Source organism: Xylocopa sonorina, chromosome 17 (assembly GCF_050948175.1).
Source record: "Xylocopa sonorina isolate GNS202 chromosome 17, iyXylSono1_principal, whole genome shotgun sequence".
NCBI lineage: Eukaryota > Metazoa > Arthropoda > Insecta > Hymenoptera > Apidae > Xylocopa > Xylocopa sonorina.
Window position 1 is genome coordinate 1,837,206 of NC_135209.1, and position 21,795 is coordinate 1,859,000.

At 36.7% G+C, this 21,795-nt stretch overlaps 2 protein-coding genes across 3 annotated transcripts; one reads left to right on the plus strand and one right to left on the minus strand.

The window, feature by feature from the left end:
- Window positions 1-400: 400 nt before the first annotated feature.
- On the minus strand, window positions 401-5,185 carry Cpsf5 (cleavage and polyadenylation specificity factor subunit 5). Its single transcript, XM_076907803.1, has 6 exons — window positions 4,930-5,185; window positions 2,180-2,380; window positions 1,922-1,985; window positions 896-1,061; window positions 667-781; window positions 401-583 (listed from the first exon to the last, which is right to left on the minus strand). The coding sequence occupies exons 1-6, from the start codon at window positions 5,046-5,048 to the stop codon at window positions 562-564; spliced, it is 687 nt and encodes a 228-aa protein (XP_076763918.1). The 5' UTR covers window positions 5,049-5,185; the 3' UTR covers window positions 401-561.
- Window positions 5,186-5,538: 353 nt separating this feature from the next.
- LOC143431405 (uncharacterized) lies at window positions 5,539-18,786 on the plus strand. 2 transcript variants are annotated; one of them, XM_076908117.1, is made up of 4 exons: window positions 5,539-5,720; window positions 6,564-6,800; window positions 14,260-14,424; window positions 14,878-18,786. In XM_076908117.1, exons 3-4 carry the CDS (start codon window positions 14,282-14,284, stop codon window positions 17,384-17,386), a joined length of 2,652 nt encoding a protein of 883 aa, XP_076764232.1. In that variant the 5' UTR covers window positions 5,539-5,720; window positions 6,564-6,800; window positions 14,260-14,281; the 3' UTR covers window positions 17,387-18,786. The 2 variants fall into 2 exon arrangements, with proteins under 2 accessions (XP_076764232.1, XP_076764233.1); XM_076908118.1 differs by having other exon boundaries at window positions 5,539-5,711.
- The last annotated feature ends 3,009 nt before the right edge of the window (window positions 18,787-21,795 follow it).

The following is a 21,795-nucleotide window of genomic DNA, read 5'->3' on the forward strand; positions in this document are numbered from 1 at the left end:
ATATAATTATATGTATATAATTCTTAGACAAATAATGTTAATATAAAAGAAAGGAAAATCATGGTCATTAATATTAACAGTTTTTTTTATACAAATCATGATTTTAATTTTTATAAGATCGAAATTTACGAATTTTATTGTAATCTTACAAAATTATATTTATCATAAAATTATATATATGTATGTATATATATATATATTAAATTTACTTTTTATGAGAATTTATAACATAAAACTAAAACACCTCACAATTATTATATATAAACGGTAGAGTTTAACAATATATATGTACACCTTACAAATAAATGTAGATATAATGATCGCTGTTGTTAAACATGAAGCGAAACATGACATAAATATAAGGATTTGAGATTAAAAGTGTGCTAATGAATTATATAAGTACTACTTAAAAAAAGATTTAATTTTTAGTGCACGTCATATTATACATAGAACACAAGTCTTTTTGCAGTTTCACTCGTCATCTCATACATACATTGCATTTATAATAGTTTCTATTAACTTAAATAAAATTTCTCCCCACTTTTTCATTTACTTTTTCTTTCACATATAGATAAAATTAAATCTGTAACACACCGAAACGAATATAATTTGTAAGAATGCTCAAACATATTTGGTCCGATAAAGAGTTAATTATATGTTATTTACCTGCAAAGCGATTGTGGGAGAGAGGAAATGATAGGTCCATACCCTTGTGAATTATCATATAACTCAAATAATGGTGCAGCTACTAACTTATAATTTTTAGGAACTGCAAACAGAGCTATAAAACCAAAATATAGATGTATGATCAATCATTGAATTTAATTTGATTTTGTGTAGAGGCAAAATATTCTTGCGAACAATACACTGAATTATAAATGAATAGTTGCGTTACCTTTCTCCTGCAGTTGAACAAGAAACAACCTCTTGTGCTCCTTTGGTTTGGTGATGTGTGGTGGTACATAAGGATATTGAGGTGGTTCAAAGTTAGGTCTCCACCAGTTTCCAATGGTATCTTCTATTACCCACTCCATTTTAACGCCATCTTGACGGCCAAAGGTCTAAAAATTGTTTTATGAATTATAAGATCTGTCATTATAATTTGGCTATACTTCGAATACATTAAAATACAATCTTCTTCGTTCAGTCCACTAAGAACATGGTTACACAATTATGTTTACATATCGAAAATGGCAGCATAAATCTTATCAGTTTGGCTAACGATTAACCCGATCAGTGATTCCCTAATATGTTCCTGTTAACTTCTATATAGTCAGTAACACTAGGCTAAAAGTATTTACCGAAATACTTTCAGCTTCCTCTGCTTACAGATACCTAATTAAATGAAACAGCTGTTGTACATATATATTTATCATTTTAATAAGAAACTTGACAAATGCGTAAGTATAATATCTGAAAAGTGCCTACTATTTGTCGTCTAGAGAATCCACGATCTTGTATATTTAAATTATTCTCTAGTAAGAGCTTTTAGGTTTCTTCCATCTGTCTATTCAATGAATTACAACGGAAAATTAATAGTGACATATACAATACAGTCTTCTTGTTATAACATTACAATCTTCGTGTCTTGCCTCTTTATATCTGAATTAATAACATATAATAGCGAGTGACACAAGAACAATGTTCTTAGCTAACCATGATATATGTAACAAATATTTATAATTGTATTACTATGAACATTGAAATGTCCGGGCATGCAGCGCACTAAAAAATGTAAATCCTAAATATAATTTAAATCAAAAATTCCCTATTTTGAGCTACAGGCCCGGTTACATAAGTTCTACAAAAATGTCTGTAGGATTGATACAATTCATTCTTAGACAGTGTTACAATCTAGCATATCAAAGTGCCACTCCTAGCTACCTCGTAAGGTAGCGTAAGGCGTCGTGCTAACTGTTACCTCTGTAAGGAGCCGTTTTAGGCCCTCTACCTCGTCTTCTCCTGTATTTAGTTCTCCACCAGGCCTGCAAGACAAAAGGAAACATACACACATAATATTATTTCAATTATATTTACTTTTTAAGTAATCTCGTTATGGTTCTTTAATAAAATCTTAATTAAATTATTCAAGACTTTTTTATGTTCTCTTATTGCTCTTTAATTTGAAGATACAACGTATATTATTCATAATAAATGTTATAACACAATTTATGCTTACAATTTGAAGAATGTCGTTCCCAATTGAAGGAGGAGGACGTGCGGCAATCCATGTTCATGTACCAATAATACCCCTTCAACGCTACGGCGCATTCCAATTTTATCGAATTCGTCTCGCATACGCTGAAACCTTGCTGGTACAGACGGATCTTTCTCGAAGAGTGGCTCTTTTGTTCCAAATGTATAGTTTGTCAAAGGATATCTATGATAAATGAGTTTTATTTCTATGTTAGGTTCTTACTTTTTATGCAATCCTTCAGTAACTAAATCCAGTTTCTTCAACATTATTTTGACACATATTACAATATATATGAATGGAATCATAAGATTATTACAGGTACTCACAATGCACTAGATATTTTGAGCGTGTAATATTTGTTTCCATTAAACCTTATACTATAACTTCCACATCTTTATACAAAACATAAGAGTAAGATAATCTTCGTCATGCAAGTAAGAGGAATAACATACAGATTTTTAATATAAAAATAATTACTTTATATCTGACAATTTTAATATTTAAAAATGTATGTACACATATTGAACAAAAAATATATATAACGAAATTACGAACACAAGTGGTAATTTGGTACCAAGCTTATACCCATTGTATCATTTACAAAGTTTGTATACAAATACAGTATTTATCAAAGTACCATGTAAAACAAGTCAAATTCCTGTTTGCACTCTAAATTTATATATGAAGACCATATGTATTGTGATTGCTTATTGTTAACTATCATAGAATATATAAATATCAATTATAATATTGATATATACAAAAACAATATATTATTTATAACATTACATTTCACATTAGTCATAAGTAGTTTTGTCAAATGCAATAAATGTATCATTTTCTTCAGAAATACATAATATATATACATATATTACACTCGTTCCTTGATTTACGCAGAATACTGGTTCTAAGTGGTTTTTTTTACACAATTGAGAATCATATAAATAAATTGTGACAATGAAAAGAAAATATGTAAAGATACCTCTTTCACAAATTTGTACAGAAACATATCAGTGGAAATTTAGAAACAAATTTTATTTTATTTGCACTATACTATAAAGTAGTTAACTTTTATTTGCAACTATATCAAAGTTATTATATGATTTTTATTAAAAATATTTAAATAGGTATTACCTCTTTTTATGATATAAAAAACAATCTTCTGTCCATATGTGTACAAAACTAAGATTATATTTAAAGAAGATCAAAGTAAATGGAACATACAGCGTGAAAAAAAAATCACATTTGAAAAGCACTACGTAAATTGTGGATTGAGTGTATTTTGATATCTTTTTTAATTCATCTTTACTATCACATATACAATGTGACTTATAGGTTGCATGCTAATTAACTTCAACAGCTTCTTTTGAATACAAATATTTCTTCTAATAATCTCTGATATTTTTAAGTGCTACACAATATCGTAAGATTATGAAAGTATCAAGGTCTGAATAATTCGTTAATGTACTTATACCTATACAATTTGTTACATTGTATAAATTCAGTATATAATTTGCTTATAAATATCAAATGATGCTCTGTGATATTTGCAAATGTATAACAAGTGTGTTACATTCTTAAAGGTCTTGATTAATCCTGAAACATTTCTGATGACGCATTGGTAAAAGATATAAATCTCAGGATGCAATGTGCAATATTTCGTATGAGCTTCTTCATATTAATGTTACCATCTCAAGAATAGAAAATTATTCAAAAACGTTCACAATATCAATGCACATATTATGTGATCCCTTAAATTAACAATTAAATGTATAGTTATAAACTACCTGAGATAGATACATTCATTGATAATGTGGATACAAAAGTATGTTCTATTGCAAGGTTTATTTTACATAAAACCCGAAAGGCCAATTTACCGATAAAAAAAAAAAAATACAAACACTTGTAGTTTTAACTATTACAGGTACTATAGATCTTAAACCGCAAAAGGTTTAACTCGTGGAATCATTTGGTACATTTATCTTTTTGTACACAGCAGCAGATTGTGTAGTATATAAATGGGAACGATCAACAGTGACAATATAACTGTTTTCAAGTATATACGCAGTACAAATCAACGGTCATATTGTTGTAATGACTGTGAAAAAATAACAAGACATGTTTCTCGTACGCAAACATACATTCAATGTATAAAAGGTCAGCGTACATTATATATATATATATATATATGTCTACGATGTACGGCTACAGATTTGTAAGATCACAAATATAATGTAAAGAAAATCAAATTTTGTCTTTAGCTTCATCGTAATCAGAAGTTTATATTTTATGCAAATGAAGCATAGAAGATATAATTTAATTCTATATCTAGAAATTTTAAGCAAACGATCGCACTTTTTACTCAACAAAAAAACATCCACGATACCGATCGTGACAAAATGCTTCGAACGTCTCGGAAGCACGAAGGTACAATTAAAATAATTGGTTATGTTACGCGGCGATTCGAGCGGAATGATGTATTATTAAATCGTCGGATCGTCGACGGTAATAATTCGGATGAGGTATTGCTTAAAATTTCCCCGGATACTTAACGAAAAGATGAACAGCCGTCTCATGGTTGTACCATGTAAGATGCATTTGAAAGGTGTATTAGGAACATAATTTTAATTGCTAGCGTCTCTTAACCGGCCATAGTTGTTCTACAGGAGAGGCAGTCAAAATATTAACTCTAAAAAATAATGTAATTAAGACACATATTGTTTATCACTTACAAATTAACTGTCCTGTTGATAGTTACAGATTGATTCTGTACCACTTTCCCCTCAAACGAACTGTTACTTGCTCTCCTCGGCCATCCACTTCCCTTAACTTGAGTTGTTGCCATCGCCATTTTTTCCCGTATCACGCTCGTACAAACCCAAAGCACCGTCTGCCCGCGCAATCAACTAAACACTCCGTGCTTTCTCGAATATCCTAACATTAGTTGGCGGGAGAAACAATGTTGCCAGACGAACGGGCTATTTTAGCGCCATCTCAGATTTTTTTTAACCTGAAACACGAATTTACAAATAAACAATTCGTATTAAACATCCATTCAAGAATGAAACGATTTGTACCGAATAATATCACGCAAATGTTTACCAAAATTTTGCGCATTACGTAATTAGATGCTTGTTGCTAAATTCGTTTGGCAGGTCTATTTTCATTGCAATGAAACATTGAAAATCAAACTTTAAAATTATAAAAGTTTACACGATTTTTTCCTGTACTCTTTGTTTAATTAATTGCTTCTCGAGTATTGTTGCGGAGATATGGTAAATGTTCGCGATACGACGCGTCGAATTTAGGCACGTGATATTGGCTACAGTGAGTAACACGTCTGTTGGGGTTTCACAACTGAACGCACGGAAAACGGCTGCCATTTCGGAGCTCGCTGAGGACAGGAAGCGTTCTGCGTTCATTGGGAAAGAAAATTTCTTTGTTCTCGCGTTTAAATTTGTTTACGGCGTTTCTAATCATCGTTCTCTTTATGAGAGCCGCCGTTTTTTACATAGTAAGTTCGGTGAGTCAAATATACTGGTGTGCTTGTCAAATATTTCGATCAACATTTTTGTAAGTCCGTGAAAATGGCGAAGGTGCGATAGAGTGCACAACGTAAAAAAAAAAAGAGAAGAGGTTTCTCTCCTTTTTGTCTTAGAAGTTCACTGTTGGTTTTCGACCGTAGTTATTTTCAAGGTGCACGAAATCTGTTGATTCATGCGTTTTTCCGTCATTTTTTCCTGTTATTGTTAAAAATTGCTTTGCTTGGGGACGTTTTTTTCGTGCTTCGACGAAGTACGAGCGACGAAACGTAATACTGTTCCATTCTAGCGAGTGTAACGCTTTCGTAACACTTACTGCGAGTGTTTTGACCTAAAGATCACTTAGATACATCAGAAAATTATCATTTGATTTCATTCGCATAAAATTTCAATTATAAAGCACAATCTGTAGTAATCGTACATATTAATTTCGTATAATGCATTCTTGTTAATTAGTATATGTCTCTTGTGCATTGTTGATTCGTGCGATAAGAAAGCATTCGTCTTGAGCCGTTACACAATCGAGTATAAAGATTTGAATATACGTTACATTCTATTATATTCCGTAACATAAAATTGTACAATATCGAGGTCAAACAAGAGTTCATAAGATATCACTTTTAAAAGCGAATAAAGTACAGAGGGTCGATAATAAAAAGCAGCACACTAATCAAGCTACGATATATATATGGGTTTATCTTCTAATGTAGCTATTCAAAGTGAATAAAATTGACGCTTAATATTTATTTATTTTATAGTTACAGTTTCCAATTGCTTGTAAGAGGTTTATAGGTACAGTATGGAAAAAATGGTGTGTGTTGCAGGATCTTAGGCAACTGAGTGTGTGTTAGGTGTCAAGATCAGGTATCAGCGTCATCAGTGGACTTTAGTACAATGACATGGTGTGGTTGACTCCTTTTCCACTTCTCCATTTTATTATCCTTCGCTGATGGACTGTTTGCTGCTCGATCGTCTTTGTTCTCATCAACTTCTTATCTTTCATCGTACATTTTAACTGAGGGTGAAGAACGAAGAGATTTCTCAAGTGTCTAAAGTCGAAGGTAATGCCTTATAAGTAACGTAATAAAATCTAGCTCATAATCGTGGAGGAAAGTGTTGTAATTTTACTACAGGCTCAGTTTAGTTCTTCGTTGTCTTGGAATATTCCAAGATGGTCGTTGAGAGCTATGCACCATTCACATTTCTATTTCATGCGAAATATTTTTTCTTTTCATTATACGTTTATGCTATCTAATGAGAAATGGTAAGTAATTAACAGAAATAGTAATGATAGGTACAATAAAGAGATGAAAATCAAAATTTTATACATATGTACATACGAATGGGGAACATTTAACATAGTGCATGAAATGCCTTTTATATGTTCTTCATTTTTCAAGTATATCGATCATCACATGCGTCCTGACACACATTCTAAACTTACCTTAATAAAATTTAAAAGCTGATAACATTTTCTGAGATACGCATATCATTAACTTGGATAATACTGAATTAAGTATACGAATAAATTTAGAAAAAACATATTCGAACTCATACATTTCTCTGTTAAAAGTTCATAATTAAAAATAGAGGATCATAATCATGGATTTTGCTCATTTTGCATAAAAATGAACTTTAAATATATACACTTACCATCTTCTTTAAAATTTGTAACATCAAATATCTTTTTCGTTAAACCATTCTCTCGCTACACGTGTTTGAATACCTCGAAATACTTAAAAATGCAGCAACTATGATTGTGACATTTGATTCGTTTTATCATGCATGAAAACAAGGTAAGTTTATTGATAAGCGAAGAAGCTTTGTATAAATAAATTATTTGTGTCTTTAACAAAGTTCAAATTAAAATACATATAGCGGACATATATCCATAGAACAATTTCTTTAAAAGAAAATATGCTGATACAGTTATTGGTACAACCAGAATTGTAAAAACTATAGGAAATAATTAACTTTCACGAAAATTATTCATTTTAATCTACAAGCGAAATTGCTTTTTATTTCACTTTGTTAGTGACGGATAAATTAAGACGAAACGCGGAAGGTGCGGGAAAAATATCGTTTCGGTATAGATTGTGATATTTCACATAATATTCTGATGAATATGCTTAAGGAGAGTATAAAAAAAAAAAGAAAAAACGATGGAGTGGGATATCTGCTGCGTCTCCATCTTCCGATTCTTTGCTGCGAAGTGCATTCCTCTTGCAAGGTTCTTGAGAGCTGGGGGTCATCGCCTTCTCATTCAAGTGCATTCCCGTTGCATGTTCTGCGTGGACACAATGGTCATCGAATTACTCTACAAAGTTTTCCTAAATCACTGTTCTTCCAGTTGCATATAGTACGCATTGCACCAATCCACGAAACGCAACCTTTTCCATCGATTTAATTAATGTGTACGTTGAATAGAGAAGTGTGTTAACGATAACGTGCATCTCTAATCGGCATCGTGGCGTCACCGAGTTTTACCGAGGCCTTACGCATTCGTAAGCTAAACTACCATTAATCGTAAAACGTTAATCGTAAACTAGACTCTTATAAAATCAACCTGGTCAGCTATCTCTAAATATTAAATGTAAAAAAAAACATACAGAAGAGAGCTTGAAATATCCTTGGGACTGGCCAAACTCACGGTTCTTGGTGATTCTGTTGCGCATGGTCATTCTAAAACGAAGTTAACATGATTGTTGTCTTTTTTTTTTATACGTCGCAAGTGGTGCTAATTCAGTTGCTGAGCGATATGGAAACTCATGGATCGAACGAATAGGTGGACGATGGCAATCTATTATTTATATTGCGCCTACACGAACAAATGCATCGCGTTACTGAGAACGCATGATCGAATTGTGCACACGACACGAAAAGGAGTTTCGTTGCTGGTGCATCGTATCGTTTGGCTTTTATACTTTATCAATACTTCGAGTAGGTCTCCTTCACGCTACAACTATTTTTTTTTTTATTATTTTTTTACCGCGATCTCATTTATTCGACATTGAAAACTTCGTTGTTCGAAACTTCTTTTGTTTTATTAATACACATAACCTTCGTGTAAAGCCAGTATCTCTTCTAAAGCACCTTGCAAAAATTACAAAATACTATCATACGATTTTCTAAGAACATAATTTTAATGTAACATGATTATTTATTAAACAAAAAGATCTTGTAAATCATTTAGTAACGTGTTAGAAAATTTATAAAAGAGCTATTAAATTTAGTCTGGAAGTAGTTTGCACTAGAGAAATTGTTGGAGAATTACAAAATCTCCCTGTACTTATAAAAATGAATTAATCATGTTATAGAAAGGTTATCTGTATGTACAATTGACTATTTCATAATTTAAGATGTGATAAGACAAAAAAAAAGGTGAGTGCGAAAGAAGTTTCGAACTTGCAATTTAAACAGAGAGCTTTTTCTGATCATAGAAGGAAACACTGAGAAGTGAACGAGAGAGAAAGTAATCGTTAATGAGATGGAAATAGAGAGCGAGAGAGAGAGAGAGAGAGAAAGACACGAGTGTGCGATGTTTTGGTCGCTGTGAATGCTTGTAAGTTTGATGCAGCTACAGGTTCAGATTGGCCGCATAAAAGCCTGGCGAATGGGAACAGAGTCTCGTTGTCGTCACGTTGGATCTCTTTTTTTTCTTATTTGTACCGTACCGTTTCGACCTCTTTTGTGTTCGAGCTGAACGTGCAGCCAGCTTTGAATTACGGCGATTTCAGACCGATACATCGACCTCCTATCCCCTCCTCCTGCCTTTGTCAAGTTTTACCGTAAGGAAAACAGCAAAAAAAGTAGACTAAGAAAAGTGTATATGTGTTACCTTAGAAAGCTAGCCGCAGAGATGGAAGATGAATATACGGATGCTATCGTTTTAAATGTGCTATCTGACATGTTTACTGAAACGAAGAACTGCCTACATATCGCAAACGAAAAAGCTCTAAATTAAAAAGATACTTATAGCTCGGGACGAATTAACGGAAGGATTAAAAATTGGAAAACGTTCGATAGAATATTAAAATTCACTTTCCACGGTTATTAATCCTAACTCGATGCGAGGAACGGCCGCATTTCGTGCATGGACTTACATTTAGGGATCGAAAGCCTGATTCTCGTTCCTATACTAGTAAGGAACAGGTTTTCAAACGAGAACACATTTCCCACGAGGAACTACCCTTAACTTGATAAAAAAAACAAAAAAAATTATTCACGTGGCTTGACACGGTACCGCATTCGTGTTGCTCGAATGGACTGCAGTCATGTTATTCCTTTATCCGTTAGCGATGTGTTGTACGACGTTGGGAGAGCCACGCGTCGATTAACCGGAAGTGCACGCCAAACGCTGGCCTCTCGTGCGCTTTCAGCGATCATGATTCTTGCACTTCGAACGTTCTAACTGAAACTGTGCTATAAACATTCAACGGACTTAATCGTAAACAATTTCTCAACGATCATTGTTATCGTTATCGAACCTCCAACGTGTGTTCGTGAAGGAGTCTGGACCTGATGGAAGTCTGATCGACGCGTTACAGAGTTTTACGTGAAAAAAAAAAAGAAAATAAAAGGGAATAAAGAGAACCTTTGAAAATCGTGTTCATCGTCCTTGGATTTTCGTTCTCTCGCATCATGGACGCGCACCACCGTTTGGATGGAACCTGAGATGGACACTTGCCTCGATTTGGCCTCGTCGTTCTGCCCCTGTCGGTTATCTTTTCATCGATCTTACGTCAACGATAAGGTCTGATCGCAAAATGTAACAAAGCTTCAAAGTTCGACGTGCTATTTCGAATCTCGACATCGATCGTCGGTTAGGTTTTGATCCTGGTAGACGTTCGAGCTTCAGGATTATACCGTTAAAGTCAAAACATTTTTCTATTGGTGTTAATTTGAAGCATACAATATAATACAAGAGCTTCATTAAGTTTTTACTTAATTAAGCTTCAATTTAAAGAAACTCGAACAAGTCGTAAGTAAAATAGTTTGCGGGAACAATTTAAACTTCACCAAAAATCGGATAATCTCTATAGTGGCAAACTAAGTTTATTAAACGCACAATTTATGGGAAATGTTCCTCTTCTAACTGCAATTTCGAGGATTTGCTTAACTTCCCGTGTAACTGGCTCAAGTCTAAGGATTTTCTCTAGGCATCTTTAAAATTACGGGAATAAAATATTCGAAAGGAACACTTGAACGTGGCTCAAGTTCCTATTGTCACTTATGATTCCTTGTGAACTCTTTTGTCTTATTGTTTGACCGTTTTATTCCTGTTGGTACGCGTACACCGCTTTATCTGTCCGTGTTTTATCCTGCCATCGCCATTTATCTTCTCGCAATACGTACACCTTAAGCAGATTGCAAAATGAAACGTGAAGTGACACTGATAAACCGCCAGAAGGATCGTAAGGGCCACGTTTAGGAGGTGTTCACGTCTGCGCTACCAAACTCTCAGAGGGTTCCACGTATCCTATCTTTAGACTGCTGTCTGATGTACTGAAAACGCTTGATTGGTTATGTCGAGCTAGGGGTGGCTGCATCGTTGAGATTATTTACATAACTAAATCTGAAATTCTGATCATCGCTGCTAACGATTGAAACACGCGGGATGACCGATTAACAGCCGGGTAGTAAATTATTCTCAAGCGTTCTGCGCGCACTTTAAAGAAACAATCTAGTTTTTTTTTTCTTTCATTATGCTCACAGAATTTTTATTTGCATCTCCTCGTGGGTACAACTTGACGTTCCTTAATCATGCGATTTGTTGGATCAGAGAGTTGAGTTGTAAGAGATTTCACGCATGAAAAAATTATTTGCGTGAATTTTGTAATTTTACCATTGTTGTGTTATTCTATGAAACATTTGCAATTTATGCTAGTGCATATTTTTAATTAGCGTTTCTTCGTGAATAATTTTACGTATTTCTAATGTGTTAGCTGTTCTTGTTTCCTTTTTTCTCTTCTTTTTTTATTTATTTTGAAAGTACAGTAATGTGTGTACGCTCGATTGTTATGTAACGTGTACAAAAAATCGTTGAAAAGTTGCTCAACGATACGTTCATTTATTATTCACGGATTTATAGTTGTTAAATGAGTCGTCGGTGGATCGATATATGTTGAATCGCTTGAAACAACAAATGATTCCAGAGCATGTGCATAGTACTTGCCAAACTCGTTATATAAAACTTCTGGATTTTATAACGTTCCATAAACAATGACTGGGTGGCTGAAAAAAATATCCGTTATTAACCACAGATGTAACTATTGCTTGGAAAAATATGAAGTCTCATGATTCAGATTTATGTTCTTTTTTCAGAAGTTTCATTAAGTTCGATTGTATGATTTCAATAGACTTCAGTTCAAAGATTAGATCAATAGAATAATATTCGATTTTTCCTTCGCGTTAGCTTAGTCGAAAACAACTTAATTACTTTGTTATCCCTCTAATTACTTTCATTGCGCTTTCATTTTAGTATAAGCAGTGGCGATCTAAAGCAATTTATTACGCTAAACACTTAAAATTAAAAATCAAGTTCTACAACTTTTAAAAAACGAACAAGTAGTGACTAAAAAAAAAAAAAAGAACGATTAAAAATGCAACAGCCACGGCGGTATAATTAACAATCTTCTCGACCCAATTAAACAGCATCGAAGTGACAAAACTTAAAACACCAAAAATGTCTTCTAAAACATTTAAAGAAAAAAACAAACAAATCTCGTTAGAAACCAAGAAACATTTATCCATTGGACGTAACAGAGCACTGCAACATTTGAAAACCGTCGTCCTCGCACTGTCGAACGGCAGAGCTTTCAGGATCTTTTATTCATTGAAAGACGAGTCTCATCGTTGGTCGATTATTATTCATGCCCTTCGATCGATCCGCGGAGAAAGTCCCGCGGGACTTGTTGATTACTTCACCCGTTGTCGCGGTAACAAGCGACGAAACAAAGTACCTGGAACGATCTTACGATCGAGGTCGATTGTGCAATTACGGTTACCCCGGTTGTCGGTGTTAGAAACGATTCTCTGTTTCCGGAATGAGTTACACGGAACTGGGACACGGAACACGCGGGTTCGAGGCACGTAACAGCTGAAAATAAGAGGAGCGATAAAAACGTCGTGTAGAATGCGAATGGACATACGCAACCTGCTGTTTCTCAACCCTTTGGCGTCCAAAGAATGCTCTCTTCGCACTTCAATACCTTCCTAACGATACAGATCTCTTTTTTTTTTTTTTAAACCCTTATCTCTCCTACGTTATCTCTCTGAGATAGTAAACATGTTGCATTGGAGATTTATAATGGTGGACAGTTATCGAACACGCTGATCTAGAAAGTATCGGTTTATTTCGTTTAAATGCACCGCGTACGTTTCTTTACAAGTTAATAGGATTTTGCGAATCGAATTGCGAAGAGTTTAATTGATCGTTTTAAGCGAAAGTTTCGTATGAATTATGGGAGAGTCTGTTGTGAAGATGATTCGTTTTTTTTCAAAGGTAGCAAGTTTATTTTTGTTTATCAAGGAAAGGTTAAACCTGTCGACGGTGTAGCAACACGTATTTCAAGATAAATGGAACGTTTATGGATTCATAATGGCAGCTGCACACTGAGATAACAATCACTGTGTTATATTATTATCGATTATTCTCTGACGTTGAATATTTGGGGCTTCTTCTGCAGAAAATCTTGGTTATTTATCCATTAAAGAATGCTAAATAATATCATGTGCTCTCTGTGCTATAATTAATTTAATTATTAATTAAAGTATGCTTTAGAAGTAAGTGTATTTTACAATAACTATCGAGACACCTTAAATGGCAAATTAAAAACCGGTCGAGGAAGTTAAATACAAGGCTTTCATAACGGAATACTGGGAATTGTTCACTGTTTGAACAATGGGATGGGGCAGATACGATCGATGAAACGGTTGGACGTTCGTGCGCTGCGCCGAAAGCTTACGAGATTAATGTTCTGTTTCCTTCTATTTTGACCTAATCGCGTTCTGCGAGTCTGTTATGCTTCCACGCATTCTTGGGAATGTAATTCATCGTCGCTGCCTGCCTCAACCGGATGAAAAACAGATTTCGGTTGGTCGATTGAAGCTCGAAGATTAATGTTCTTTACTCGAATCGCAGTTGCAAACGATAACAAGATTTTGTAGGCCGCGATACTGTTTTACTTGATGCGTTGCAGTCATATTGCATTACTCTAACGTCTGAACGCGTAACAATTAATGTAAACGCGCTCGCGAGCAGCGAAAGTTACCACACTTTGTTATTAAATGTCGATACAACATTGTGCACATATATAAATTAAAATATAAGTTACTTAAGTCATATATGTACGTTATGACACGAATAAAGGAAGGTGGAAAACTGTAACGTCTTAATTTTTTTCCCCAGAGTTCTGCATTTTGGGTTATTCATTTTATGACTTGAAAAAAATTGCCGCGTCATCTCTGTCCCAGGACTCATCATCATCGTTTAATTGGAATCCTTCGACTCGGTTGCAGATCCCTCGAATAACCGTCGAAAATGAGCGTGATAATCAGACTACAGAACTTGGCATGGTCCGCCAACGCTTTGGACATTCGCCAATTTTTCAGAGGCTTGAGCATACCGGAAGGAGGTGTGCACATCGTCGGCGGTGAGCTGGGAGACGCGTTTATTGCCTTCAGGTAACGAAACGAATGCCTACTAATAGATGACAAGCGGCTCGTCCGTGGCTTTACGATTTCCTCTGAATATTGGAAGAAAAAATGCAAAACTCTTCTTCTGCATTGCAATGAAATAAGTGGTTTTTTACACCATTTTCACAAAGAATACTCTATTTGCATATATGTAGATTCTTAGAAATAACTTTCGATTGGAACGTTCCATTGCTTCCTCCTTCAGAAATACAGATATCTTAACGATTTAAGATTTTTACTGCCGTTGAAAATAAATGAGAAATAAAACTTGCATCCAACTTAATTTATTATATACTTTCCAAGATATAAAAAAAAATGTGAAAGTGGAAATTTAATAAGTATTCTGTATCTCTGCCTTGCATATCTTCTCTTTCCTGTGCAAGCTCGATAAATCTTGAAACGGATCACTCGTAAACAAGCAAAATTTAATCCAATTTACAGCACCGACGAGGACGCCCGACAGGCGATGATGCATGACGGCGGCAAGATCAAGGAAATGAAGATCAAGCTGCTGCTGAGCTCTCGCACGGAGATGCAAAAAGTGATCGAGGCTGCGAGGCAGCAGACGCTCAGCCTTCAGTCGTTCATGCAGACACCGGTGCCCGTCGCTCCGGTTGTTCAAAAATTGGGATCTCCGAACGACAGACGAGAAAAGGAGAAGGACAACGACAGCGAGTCGAGCAAGGATCGCAAGGACAGGCGGGACAGGTCACGATCGAGGGACAGGTCTCGATCCCGTGACCGAGACAGGGACAGGGACAGAAGGGACAGGGACAGAGGACGAGATCGTAGACGACGAGACAGAAGTAGATCGCGGGACAGAGAAATCAGGAAGGAGAGGCGTCGTCGTCGCGATCGATCCAGGTCTCGCGATCGTACGCGGTCCAGGGACCGCGATACCAAACGCAATTCCACGGGGGAACGTCGTAAGGACACCAACGACGACGACAACAACGACGTGGTGTGCGTGGGTCAGTTTCACAAGGACAAACCAGTAGCTGGTGCGAAGAAACCGTTGGAAAATGGGATCTGGGAAGTTCCTCCGCAGACCCAGATGCAGGCTGCCATGTTGACGCCTGGCATTTTGGGCGCAGGCGTGGCTGCATTGTCTATAGATAACGAGCAACGATCCATGACTTTCGGTGGTTCAGTGATAGGTCAACAATCGATGCTTCAGCAGGGTCAGTTCCCTATGAACGGCATAAACGGAGTTGGAACTTTGATGCAATCGCATATGCAGACACTTAGTCATACCGTAGGCATGAGTTCACTGTCTCAGAACGTAGGTACGTCGAATCTGCCCAGTTTAACGGCCGGAGTGGGCACGTTAAGCAGACCCAAGGAACCGTGGAACCAGAATGAACAGGGACGGATAGATCCGGTTAGGTTTCCTGGTAGATCAGGTCAATTTGGAACGGATATGTACGGCACGAACGGTTCTATGAACTACAGGCCTGGGATCAGACCAAACAATCCTTTTCTGAGCAAAGTACAAGAATTGGAGGGCCGTCGCAATCCACATGCTTTCCAGGCCAACAGTTCTCAACTTAATTTCGACAGCGATAGACAAGGAAGTCGTAGCTCAGCGAATTCCAGATTCTCTAGTGAAAATAAAAGTAGTGGTGGAGGTGGACATTGTGTAGAGGTTCGTAACATGCCACTGAGCGCTACGTATAACGATGTTCGCCATGCGTTTCAGGGTATTTACATAAGAAAAGACGGACTCAAGCTGATCAACGATAATCACGGGAATCGTGTTGGTATTGCTTATGTTAAATTCAGCAAAGCTGAAGGCAAGGAGCTCGCTCTGAGCACGGTCAGATACGTCAGAGGATCGGAGGTAGAGGTTTTACATCTCGATGAAAATCTCTTCGATAAAGCAGTAGATTCTTATTCCCCTGAGAAGGAACGAGACCGCGGGGAGGATGGTATCGATGATGTCAGATCGTCCGCTTGTATTCTGTTAACCGATCTGCCATCCTTCACCAAGGAGATGGATATCGCCAAGCTATTCCACGACTGGAAAATCAACGACCTATTCATCACCAGCACCAAAGAATCCGGGAGTGTTCAATGCATGGCGTACGTGCAATTTGCAAGAATAGAAGACGCGAAAGCTTCAGTGAACGCGTCCTTGAAAATTGGTAACAAATCGGTAACCGCGACCGCTATTACCGAGGAGAAATTCGCTCAGGCAAAACGCGAGCACGAGCAGAACAGCCTGAATCAAACCGTTAGCTCGGATTGCGTTATTATGCGGGGTCTACCTTTCCAGACAATCGACCGTGATATCCTGGACTTTTTCTCTGACATTGGCATCGTGCCTCATAGAATACACATGTTGCTGAACCAGAGTGGGAAACCTGCTGGCGAATGTTTCTGCGAGTTCGACACGACAGACGAAGCTCTCAGAGCTACCGCGAAGAATGGCCTCCCCTTTGGGAAGAATGTCCCAACGATAGAACTGGTTCCACGAGCGAAAATGTTGGAAACTTTAGGTATGGTAGATCCGCAGATAATGGAGACACAGCAGCAGCACTTCCCACCACTCCAGGAGCAGCGACCACGATTCTCTGGACCCATGAATCATCTACCTCGCTTTGGCAACTCTGGATTCGGTCCTAGGTGTCCTCCAGGTTTGATGGGCATACCCAGACACATGATGGGTCGACATCCAGGTTCCATGGATTATGTAGAAGGTTTTGGTAAACCTGGTTGCGTACTGTCTCTGGAGAACGTCCCCTTCAAGGCTGATGTTAATGAAATCATAGAATTTTTTGGTGATTTTGATGTAAAGAGAGAGAATGTGATACGTCGATACAACGAAAGAGGAATGCCCACTGGTGACGCTAGAGTGGCGTTCGCGTCGCCTAGCGAGGCGCAGAGAGCTCTGAGAGAGTTGAAACATTGCAAGATGAGGGATCGCACAATATACATGAAGCTGGCGTGAACGTCCACACTGGATGTTGATAGATAGTCAAGTGCACAATCTCCGGAAGAACTCTAGGAGGAGTTAACGGAGTTTAATCTTGAATCGTGTCAGTCTTTTGGCGAGTGAGAAGATGACGAGTTCCAGCTGACGGATGGGTAAATTGATTGTACTCGTTGCACTAATTATTCAATTTGTATGGAAACAATGTAGATATGCCAGAAATGATCAGACTGACGATGTAGGAACCGATGAGTAACACTTTGAAGAAGGAACAGTTTCTCGTGGATGGTGTATTATATTCGTTTGCGAGGGATTTAATAATTTGTCATCCTCCTATCTTGATTCTTGAACTTTTGTACATATAAGATCGAAGTGATTCTTATTTCTCTGGTAATTTGACAGCCGTTGTTTATGTCATTGACGTGATTTCTAAAAACATTTGTCTCCGGTACCGATGCAGCCTGACGCTGTTGGGACAGAATGATTCGCGGAAATTCTTAGCGATTTAAGGCTTAGGGAAGTTCAGCAATTATAGCGGAAACAATTTTCCTTTCTTTTTGTTCTACTTCTTATAATTTAGTTTGTAACGTGTGTAGCTATTGTTTAGCTCTTTTTTTACGGTATTAAACTCGGGGTACGGTTACCGGGTGTCCCACCAAGTAAATACATTGTTGTATGTATGCCCATATCTGCTAATTAAAAGTTAAGACCTGTAAATATAAGATAAGTCCATTATCGATTTTCAAATTATCACGGTATATTCTAATTTCTTCCTTGGCACGTAAATTTAACACTTATCGTTCATGTTTACGTTCTTATTATCAGTAATAACTTAGTTATTCTAAACGAAGCGCAATAAAGAGTACAATAAAAGACTTCCTCGACATGGCATTGAGCAATTTTAATGTTTTAAATCGATCAGAGATAAAACTTACGCTCACTAAATGATATTTCATGGCGAACGCATTGTCTTTTAAGGAAGGAACGCGTGCACGTGTATTGACAAAACACAGAATGTTCATCGTTACTAAAAAATTTTTGTATCACTATATAAATATAAGGATTATGCGAAAATATAAAAAGTACAAAATCCGAGTATCGAGAATTTACCCTGTACAAGATGCAAGATTGTTCATCGACTCGTCATCAATACTTTGTATTTTCTACGGGCAATCATGTATGTATATTTACATATATCACATTACATCAATTTGTATATAGATCATATATATATATATATATAGACATATATACGATAAAACGTCAGGAATGAATTCAACATGATTTACATAGGTGTACAATATTTATACGGCGAATTCATTGACCAGATATAGGGTGTACTTAAATCGTTCAGTTTGCCGTACGTTTCTGTTCAATACACGCACTTTAAGACTCCAATAAATTTATATTTACAGCGACACGCGATGTTACGTAATTCTACTCTGTTCTCCTCTCGTCTATCAGAAAGAAGTGTCCAAATTTTAAGCGAAGATAAAAGGATCCTAAAGACGAACCAGACCAAAAGCAAAACCTTGAGGCAGACTGTGAAATTCTAAACGCTAGTTTATCCTCTTGAAAACTCGACACGCACGAGTCCAAGACAGCAGAAACCATTCTACAGCCGTGGAGCCTCGAAGTCCACGACTTCGCAGTGGTAAGGGAGCACGTCAAACTCTTAAGAGTTTATTCCCGGTTAAATACACGTTGAGAGTCTCGATAAATTATTCACAACTCACCTATCGCGATACAAATCTGAACGTGCATGAAGTCCTTAGAGCTTTGATATATGTAAAGGACGCGTGACTCGTTGAACCTAGCCGTAGTGTCTCGAATATGCCGACTTAAAGGAGTTTCAACTCTGGAACGAGTCTATATAACGTTCCAAGTGCTAATGATAAATATTGCGCGTATATCTCGAAGCTAGATACCGCGAATAACAACCTGTAATAAACTTTATTTAATCGTTACGCGCGAAAAAAGTATCGCGATGTAACAAAAGGAAAACGACTGTCTCAGAAAGGTTTGCGTGACCGACAGTAACAGTATTCAGCCGTACGCAGCGGTTTAACGAATTTTTATCGCCAGGAACGTGGCATGATCCATCTCTCGCGGTTATTCATGCTAAATGTGCAGTGGCAAATCAATGCTGCCTAAATATTGAGTCACTGGCTATTTCTGTAGCCGTTCTCCTTGCCTAAGCTCGTAACGCGAAGTACGCGTTCGCGTGCGTTCAGGTCGAGAGGTTTTCGCGTGCAAGTATGTAAGCACGTTAGACAGAAATGATTCGCGTACTGGGAGGACGTGACAACGCCATTATACAGCGGAATCGAACAATGCCTTTGAACGATAAGTATACGAACGTGCAACTGTAGCGGACGATATTCGATTTTAAGCCTCTTTTCTAAATTGATATCCTCGATCTTGCTATTTCTCGTCTCGCGAGTGGAAAATGAGCGTCATATTTTACTTTCAGAGCTGTTTCATTCTGTTGCCACAACGTCATTGTCATACGAACATTTGTTTGAGATGAGAGAACATTTATTCCACGTTTGTGCACAGTTTCCGCAGAAAGGTATCACGAGGCAACCTGTAAACATTTTTTTCGTAGAACTTCTGGGTTTTCAATAAAGCACATTTCGATTTTGTCATATTCTAAGTATAGACAGCTTACATATCTAATTAAGATATTTTACAATTCCTCTGTACCTAGAATGCTGCTTTAAGGAATGCGAATTAATGGGCTTAAGCGGAATTCAATGTACTTTAGAACTTTTGTCACGTACATTGTTGACTAGTCCTGAAAAAGGTGTGTACACCGTAAGTGGGTTTACATAACGTCGATTGGATGTCGATCACACATTTCATGGTGCTGTATTCAACGGTGTTGTGCCAACCAATTTGCAAAGGTCGAATCGTTTTAGGCCAAACGTTTCATGATATCCTTTTCAAAACCTTATTCTTCACGATCTTGAAATTAAATTGCAGATATTACACATTGGGATTACTTAAATACCATAGCGCTGCTTTTGAATGTTTTTTACATTGTAAACTGGTAACTAACTACATAAACTGTTAGAATGGCAGCATGTACGTACTCAAACGTGCCTCGAATCATTTAAATTGATTAATTTCTGCAAAAAGATACGTAATAGACACTTATCTGCATTTTTGTCATTTATTGAACCGTTAATAACGATTTATGGGATACGTTTCTGAATAAAAAAGAAATTTCAGTCTCGCGTGCCTCTGCTCGTGTAAATTTATACCATTTTTTTTAACGATATATTTATGTAATACGTTTTAAGATAATTACATAGCTTGACCAAGAATATCATTTGTGTTACAGCGTATTTTAATTTCTTTTTGGAGAAGATTTATAGAACAGGCTTTCTCTTTGAATAATTATTTAAATTATACATTTTATTTTACTATTTCATATGTTGTTGAATACGTATCGATCAATTTATTCTGTATGAATACAAATAATTCTTTTCTTCAACATTGGTACATTTATTTGAAAACTATTCTAATCTTTGTAGACTGCGCTGTGAGAAGGTGCGTTCGAAACTTAATACGCTGCGTGACCAAGCGTGTGACAGCCTTCAAAAGCTAGGGATCAATATAATTGAAATCCTTGACCCAATGAAAGGGATCACATACACAAAACCGACAAAGAAACCAGCGAATCGCGATTCTCTTTCCACCCAACAAATTTTTGTCTTTCTTCCTTTCTCAATTGTCCACCAATGCCAGACGTCAATATTCGAAACAAGCAAACTATAGCTATTTAATTCGCCGCGATTTCCATCATAATTGCTCAGTCGATACAGGAAGCGCGCCATTAACCTTGTTCGATTTATCCTGTGTATAGAAAGCCTAAATTTAACGTTTCTGAAACGCGCGCTTCGAACGAAATCGTATCATTCGAAATTTGAATTACATCGACCATATTCATCCTTGAATTGATATATCGTTGTTACAATCGATCTATAGTCTTGCATCAAAAAGCGATCGATTATTTTACAGAACTACAGCATTTACATTAGTAACGACATCTTGGTTGTCTTCGTAGCAGATCAGGTAAAACAACTTCGCTGTGAGTTTTAATCATTTATCATCAAATTAACAGGTTTTTATATCTCTGCACTGAGTATCGTAGATGGCGTTTCTTTTTTGCATCGCATCAGGCGACACTCGTTTCATCGAAAGAGATGAGACGAACGTAGCTTCGCGAATAAAAGGTTGGCGCGGCACGTTCGATAATTGGATCAGTCTTTTTGCAGCTACTCGAGAGAGACGGAGAGGAGGCGCTTAAATAAAAGCGGCAAACAAAGAACGGAAGTCTCGCAACCGTGACGGATGAATCCGTTCTCCCGCCTAAAAACGGACCTTTAGTGCAAGACGGAAGCGTTTCGAACTTCTTTTAA